Source organism: Loa loa (genome assembly GCF_000183805.2).
Source record: "Loa loa unplaced genomic scaffold supercont3.125, whole genome shotgun sequence".
Classification (NCBI taxonomy): domain Eukaryota; kingdom Metazoa; phylum Nematoda; class Chromadorea; order Rhabditida; family Onchocercidae; genus Loa; species Loa loa.
The window spans coordinates 20,248-28,178 of record NW_018108305.1 but is presented as its reverse complement, the minus strand read 5'-3'; the positions used below and the strand labels follow the sequence as shown (position 1 = coordinate 28,178).

At 27.9% G+C, this 7,931-nt stretch overlaps 2 protein-coding genes across 2 annotated transcripts in view; one reads left to right on the top strand and one right to left on the bottom strand.

Moving 5' to 3' along the window:
- Positions 1-3,568, top strand: part of LOAG_10779 (hypothetical protein) — a 4,489-nt gene extending 921 nt beyond the window's left edge. Inside the window, exons 3-7 of the mRNA XM_020448228.1 lie at positions 91-315; positions 1,025-1,100; positions 2,012-2,099; positions 2,692-2,826; positions 3,193-3,568. Of these exons, the coding sequence (XP_020301608.1) occupies positions 183-315; positions 1,025-1,100; positions 2,012-2,099; positions 2,692-2,826; positions 3,193-3,411 (651 nt within the window). The 5' untranslated portion in view covers positions 91-182 and the 3' untranslated portion in view covers positions 3,412-3,568. The remainder of the gene's footprint in view (positions 1-90; positions 316-1,024; positions 1,101-2,011; positions 2,100-2,691; positions 2,827-3,192) is intronic.
- Positions 3,569-4,532: 964 nt separating this feature from the next.
- Positions 4,533-7,931, bottom strand: part of LOAG_17759 (trehalase) — a gene marked incomplete at both ends in the record, with an annotated part of 6,092 nt that continues 2,693 nt past the window's right edge. The window contains 6 exons of the mRNA XM_020450419.1: positions 4,533-4,823; positions 4,955-5,099; positions 5,355-5,453; positions 5,922-6,186; positions 6,914-7,149; positions 7,269-7,366. Coding sequence (XP_020305899.1) covers positions 4,533-4,823; positions 4,955-5,099; positions 5,355-5,453; positions 5,922-6,186; positions 6,914-7,149; positions 7,269-7,366 — 1,134 coding nt within the window. The remainder of the gene's footprint in view (positions 4,824-4,954; positions 5,100-5,354; positions 5,454-5,921; positions 6,187-6,913; positions 7,150-7,268; positions 7,367-7,931) is intronic.

Here is a 7,931-nt window from a genome sequence, read left to right as displayed (position 1 = left end):
TATATATATATATATATATATATATATGTTCAGTTACTCATTTTTCATTTGATTTTATTTTTATTTACAGATATAATCATAGTTTTTTAGCTGAAAGTTTGCTCGGTGATTCAACTACAGGAAGGAAATGATCTTAATAACAACGGGTTTCATCCTGGAATGATAAATTACTCACGAGAAAAATGGTTGATGATAAGGGTAGCATTTTCGCATTTGTTTTTCCCAATCAATTGGAAATTGTTATATCCGATCCGCAAACACATAAACAAATAATAACACTCTATAATCCATACCATTTTCCGATCAAATTTAAAGGTTATTTTCTTTTTCTTTCATTTTCTCATTATCAAAGGACTTTGCCTTCTTTTTTTGGCAAATATTTTAATATCGATTAAATGAATGTAGAGATATTTATATTTTTATCATAAACATTTGATTTCGAGATATAAAAGTGGAACTAGGAATTGGATTGAAGTGTCAAAATTATTATTTAAGCTTTTTTATGGAAATTACGCTCGATAGTGAAATCTATTCGATATATAGCTGCATAACATAGCTTTGCTAATAGCCTGGTTATGAAGTGATCACAAACTAGTTTGCTTAAATTTCTATAAAGCATACTTTTATAATTTTTAGCATAGTTTTAGAATTTTCAACTTTTTATTCATATTTATAGAATTTTTAATTGATGATTGTGTTGTTTCATGAATCATTCTCGCTAAATTATTCCAATTTAGATTCTTTTAAAGGAAGTAAGATTGACTAAAGCTATCGAAAGCTTTAACTAAATGGGAAGTCGTGTATTAATTGGCAAAATTCTAGTAGTCCAAGATCTGGGAAATTATTAATCGATGAACATCAATGAGAAAATTTTTTATTTAATATTATAAGCTGTTCTGTTAGTAGTTATGTGATTATTGAAGAGGATTAAAACGTATCTGGTAGCTCAAGTTTTCAATAAGAAACCAAATTTCTTCTAAATATAATTTGCCGGCGTAAAAATGAATTGTATCATTTGTTTCAGTGAAATGTACAAATTCACAGAACTTCTCGGTGATTGAACCGTATGGTATATTGAGAGCATCAAGTTCTTTTGATATGTAAGTAGTATATTTGAACTTTCTTGTATACTTCCGGAACTCTTACCAATCTTTTCATCTAACAAATAGTATTTGATCTCATCGATTAGACAAATTAGTTTTTATACAATCTGTCGAAAAAGCTATTTCGTCGACTTCGTTTTTCAGCGATATAGATTTATTCATAATATTGTTCTTGCACAATATTCTAGTTAACAACAAAAGGGTGTAAAACATATAGGTATATGTTACGCGGTGAATTGATAAACAGTGATGAATGAGTTATACAACAAACAAACTATAATCAACTAATAATCTCGTTGTTTTCGTTGTTTTCGGTAGTAATTTGACTGTCGATTAGTTGATAAGTTGTTGAGTTAGGGATATGTTAGCGAATAGAAAGAATATTGCAGTTTGCCGTCCAATGGTATCGGATATGTGGACATGTTGTTTGTGGTTCAGTCGGGGAGGCGAAGAGGATGTATTGTCTGCTTAATTGTAAAAACTAAACTTTTGGATATTTCCTTATATATATATACATATATAAAGATTAGCGGGGTTATCATGGAGGTATGGCTGTCCTTTGGTATTGTCCATTGTGTAGGTACAATGGATATCATTGTCCATGGTGAAGATATTGGGATGTCTTTGTTGTGATGTCCATTATTAGCTTATTATTCTCTTCATTCCTTTGATTTCACTTACAAGATTTCATCATCCTGGATGTTAAATACTGTAGAGATTTTATTTGAACATAGCTTTAATTTTAGTAATCCGACATAACCTGATTATATAATTATAACTAATTGAAGCATGAGATAACTTTGTAAACTTAGTTTTCATGTAATATAATGAACCCTATAGACAGAACAAGATTTGTAAAAAAAAAATTAAATTATCGCAATAAACTATATTTTTTCTATTTTTTTTAGTATCATTCGGCATGTTACTTTACAAATGCAAACAAGTCCTGGTCTGGAAAAATTTCGTATCGAGATTTGTTCTGTGCATAATCAAAAGGTAATTTATATTGTTAATATGATCAACCGTTCAAACCATTAATGTATAACATTTATTTTCATTTTAATTTTATCCATGCAAAGATATACTGTAGTACATTTTAATATATCAATTCTATCTAATTTATGCGTAATATCAACATATGGCTATGCTTAGCATACGGTACATTTCGTATGTGGTCGTTATTTTACATGTATTACCCCATGATATAATCCTCATAACTCTTTATTCAATATCATCTTGACCACCTAATCTATATTTGCAAACCTTCCAAGACAGATTAATAATGCCAACCTTTGAACTACTCCATTTAATTCCTTTCTTATTAACCTTTTGTAGTTAAGGAGGTGGTATCAGATGTCTAATGTGCAACATTGTTTTTTTTTCCAGTCGTTTGAAAACTTTATATCTCTTAATTCGTATGACGTAATCTTTGCCTCCTTTAATATTTACGATGAGGTAACCAGGTCAATTTTGGAGTAAATTACTAGGACATGTGGCCTTATTAATATCACTTTTTGTTTTCGTTGTATGCTGCCAAATTCTTTTGAAATTTTTTCTATTTAATTGTTTACAGTTTTGTTGTTTGAAGATTTCTGGATCAGTTGATGTTCCTGTTCACATTGTGGATACTGCGCCAAAATTCAATCATGTGCGATATCATCAATTGTTACCAACAAGCAGTACTGATCATTCTTCCGTTCATGAGAGTACAAAGTCAGCCCGGGTACGATATTATCTCTTTTGGTGTTGTTATTTGTAGGCTGTTTTTGAATTGAGGCACGAAATTGTTTATAATACGGCAATTTGCATATAATGCCGCTGGGGAGTTGAATGTTGGTTTCCTTGAGGTCCTGTTCATTTAGTATTAAAAACTTTGAGGATCAAAAAAAGTATTCAAACATTGTGTAATAAGAGATAGAGATAGGGAAAGCGCAGTGCGTAGAATAATTGTATTAATTTGACTTTCGAAAGTCAAGCGTAATATGTAAGCAATCATTTACGTTTTTTTTTTTATTTGTGGTTTTATTTTTTGCTTTTTACTATATTCTCTTTATATATTTCTAATTCTGCTTTTTCTCTCCTTTTGCAGTCTTCATCATTTTTACGAGAACATTTCGATGTAACTTCACCTTTGGTAATGGTGTCTATTAGTGCAGTTGCTATATGTGCTGTTGCATTAATGCTTCCAACTGCAGGATTGGATGTATCAACAGTGATCCCGGATTGGTTACATGTTTCCGTTCATCTTAAATTAGTTTTTGCCTATATTTTAGGCCTAGCTACATTGGTATTACTAAGGCCAGGTTAATTAAACATTGTTTCGAGCATCTTCATTAGTCCATTGTAAAATAATTGTTTGTGAAAAATGATGCATTTTTCATCATATTTGGAAATATTTCGAGGTATAACTTTTTTTGCACATTTTTCCCGTATTATTTTTTTTTCTGTTTTGAACGATATAAACGAATATATATGAATTACAATGTGTATAAAATTACGTATAAAGTTTTAAATACGTAATTTTCGAATTTGAAGTAATCAAAGCTTCTTGAAATGCAAATGTAAAATCAAATGAATGCTGTTGTACAAATTTCATAGTCTCTCTTCTTGCCATGGCCTAATTAATGACGTCTTTCGATAGACTTATAAATGAGGTAACTTCGAATTTTCATTGTAATAATCTGTACATATTGTGTAATATGTTTGTAGTTCTTAATCTGTTTCATTTGTTCAGAAATAATAAAGATGAATAGAAATCTGGAACGATTCTTTCGAGCGATTGTAATTTTGATTTCACTATCCGGAAAGTAGAAGTCATTTGTAACAAAGCTTAATATGGGTCTGGATCAAATTATTGTATATTTGCTATGAGCTTCAAAAACCGGACAGTTTGTATATATTGATATTATGTTGCTATACTTTGGTAGTGTTTATAAAAATTGTATATTTTGTTTCCATACTTTTGGTAGTCTAATGTAAACATCTTGCTGGGTGCTAGAACTGCAACTATTCATTTGTATTGACTTACCATATAGTTTCATTTGGTCTATCCTATTCTATGGATAACTTTCTTGAATGCTTGTAGTCTTTAAGGTATATTCAAATTATCCGTGACATTTTCGTCTTGTAATATATAATTTTGATAAAATCATCATTCTTTGACATCTTATTAATTGTTTACATGATCCTAATTTTCCATACATTAATCCTTCTTTCTTATCCATATTTGAGTTACAAATTTTTTTTTTAAATTTCAGCTTACTTTAATACTTTTTTCCAGTTAATAGGTAAATTAATAAATTCATTGCTAAAAATGAATTTCAGTAATTCTTTAATTATTTATTTTACTCCCAATCTGACATTTTATAATCAAATGATTTAATTTTTAACATATAACATTTGTGAATATTTTGCGAAAGAAAAATTTGTTCATAAACTTTTAACTTCTACATTTTTAACTTCTACACTGCTACCAGGATTTTTGCATTTCAAAAATGTGATTAATGCCCGAATTAGAATTCGTTTCGTAAACCACCATAGGAAATCGGAAGATTTTCCGGTTCCTAAATATCGAGTAAGAAGTGTTCGATTGGTACCGGATATATTTGTTCGTCCAGTTCCATGAATATCGATTACACCACCAGTTGGTTTAACTACAGCTCGTTTACTGAATGTTACGAGTAAATCAAGTACCACCCCATTGGTCCATCCAAAACCATACTAAAATATTATGTTACAGTAATATAACATGATATAATATGAAATATACCAAATGCTAATGACATTGATTATATGTCATCATAGTTTGATGACATTAATAATTAAATACCTGAAAAATATACCAATTTTACCTGATTTTCATATTCACCACCTTTAGCAGCTCGTACATATTCTTTTGCAACATCATATTTTTCCCACATTTTATGATCTTTCTGATAAAGTGCATAATTACGATTAATCCATTTATTAGCAATCTCAAATGCTCGTTGCTGCATCCTAAAATATCATTTTTATTATATTGATGACACTACTGTAACTTAATTTTAATTAAGATAGTATTAATTTTTGATATTATGTGTTAATTTATATCCTTCCAAAAAATTTATCACGATTACGATATGATACTGTAATGTTACAGTACTTCCTTAAGAAATAAACTAGTATTGTGATATCATATTAATTAATTTTTTTTCTCTCTCTCTTTCTCTCGAAACTTTTCTATACCATAAAAAAAAGAAAAAAGGGATAAACCTTGGATTATTTGATTTACGTAATCCTTCGATGATCATATGATTTATTGGTGCCCAACCATTTGGATAATCCCATTGTTGATTGGTACCCTTCATTAAGCTATAAGAAATTTAAATTTTAAAATTTCAATTCAATTCAAATTTTAAAATCCATTTTAAATTTAAATTTTAAAATTTTAAAAATTAAAATTTCAACTCGAAAAAGAGATTTAAATTTTAAAATTCAAAATTAACATAAAAGCTATGAGAAAGAAGTTATCAGAATGATCAGAATGGTTAAAGGGAGAGTTTATCAGAGATTAAAGAGATGATCATTAGCATATTGTTATTAGTTTATATTCAGGAAATGAAAGCAATCATTAATTATATTTGATATTTGGGAAATTTTCTGAATGGAAAAACTCTGATAATTCAAAGAGGTTATTAATTCAAATATTAACTAATTAATTCAAATTTAATTTCATCATTTATACTATTTAGCATCATTTGTTTCAATTGATGAATGAAAATGAATGAGATTAATTTTTTTGTTTTTATTTTTCAGTTTTAATTGGAAATGGATTATAACCTTGCCGGTATGCCACCCGGAAATTGTAGCAATCCTTTTCGTTGTAGCGTTTCCAGAACATCCGAAATCATACCACTATTTAGTACATGATAACATTCAGTGAAAAGTGGAGCAGCTAAAGATGGATATGCATCATCGTAATGCTCTCCGGTTTTCAGGTTCAAGTCAAACCATGCACCTTCACGTGTATCAAAAAATACTGCTTCAAATGTATCCACAAAATTTGATCGTTCTCGATTTAATTCATCACGTCGAGTTAGATTACCTAATGAACGAATAAAATAAGATTATTCTAAAATAATTTCAAATTATAATTTTAGTAAAATTATTTCTTTTCATATTGTATTGTTCCGATATTCCGCTTTAAAAGCATAAATAGTTTAGTTGATTTAACGTACGAATTTTGTTTCATTTTTCTTTTTTTTTTTTAACTTTTAACGGAATACCGGAACAATACAATTTCGTTCATACCGGAAGAATATAATTCCGTTCATGCCAAAACAATGTAATTCCGATCATGCCGGAACAATATAATTCCAGAATGTTAATTATTTCAATTTATATGAGCAATTATATAAGTGAAGGCAAAGAAAAAAGAGTCGGTGCATGACTTATTTATGATTAATGTTTTCGTTAGGTAAAAGATTTTATCGAAAATAATTTTACTGGAATTATTTGGTTCAAAAATTTTTCAAATTTCCTTTTTTAAACTTTTTAGATTATTATTTACAGTGTTTGTCGAATTTTTATGAGAAATATTCTTATAAGATCAAAGAAATAAAGTAATTTCTGTACATTTTTTTTTTTTTTGACAAAATTTATCGGAAATTTTTATAAGAATAAATTTTAAATTTTCATCCTTTTTGGAATTTTAAAAATTTACATCATAAAAATTACAATCATTTTCGCATATAATTTAATATAATGTAGCAATATTTACAGGTTTTAATTTATCATTTAAAATTGTTTCGAAAGAAATTTAAATAAATCACCAATTTCTCCTTGAAGATGTGCTAGAATTTTCATATTCCAATACATGAAAGCATTCAAATCAACCGGAATAATATCGGATGTAACGATAGTATCCATACTTTTCCGATTTTGAAACCATCGACTGCTAAAATCCCAACCTGATTCAGCAGCACTTGCTATATCACGCCATAATTTACGTCGTCTTTGCCGATCAACTCGTTCCGCTGTTTGATAATCTTCACGGTATGATTCCGGTCTGAAAATTAATATTAATAAATAATATCTCTTATTTAGCATTATTTGTTTAGGAAATGAATGACTTATTTGACTAATGAAATAAATGATTATTTAACTTAGGAATTTTTAATTTATTACCGTGGAACATTACTATCTGCACGATAATAAAATACTGAATGATTTCTTTTATTAATTGTTACATTAATCATTCGACTTGATTTCCAAAAATTGAATTCCTAAAATTCATTCCATTTCAAAATTAATTTTAAAATTTATCATATATCTTAAATACTGTATATTTATGGTATATTAGATTTGAGAAAATTTTGGGATAATTAATGATAAATTAATCATTTCATTTTCATAAATTAACTACTAATTGCTATTGCTATTGCTTAAATTGTTGAATTAGTTAAATGAAATATTAAAAAATTTAAATTAAAATTGAAAATTCGAAAAATGTATTATTCATCGAATATTTCCAAAAAAATTTTACTAAAATTAAAAAAAGAAAAATTGACCATTTCCATAGTATCCATTGTGGAATGTAAAAATTCATCATCTTCTGTTGCCATATAATACTCATAAACCATTGGAATAAAAAAATGGTGGTTGTGATCGGCGCAAATAATACACTCGACCACCATTTGGTATAAAACCAATTTTTTTACCAAATATTCAAAATTAAGAATCATTCGACGTGATGTCTCTTGCATTCCTAAATATTTATCAAAAAATTTTATCTCTAAAAGAAATAATCTAATTTAATTATCAGATTATTTTATCAATACTATCATTTAC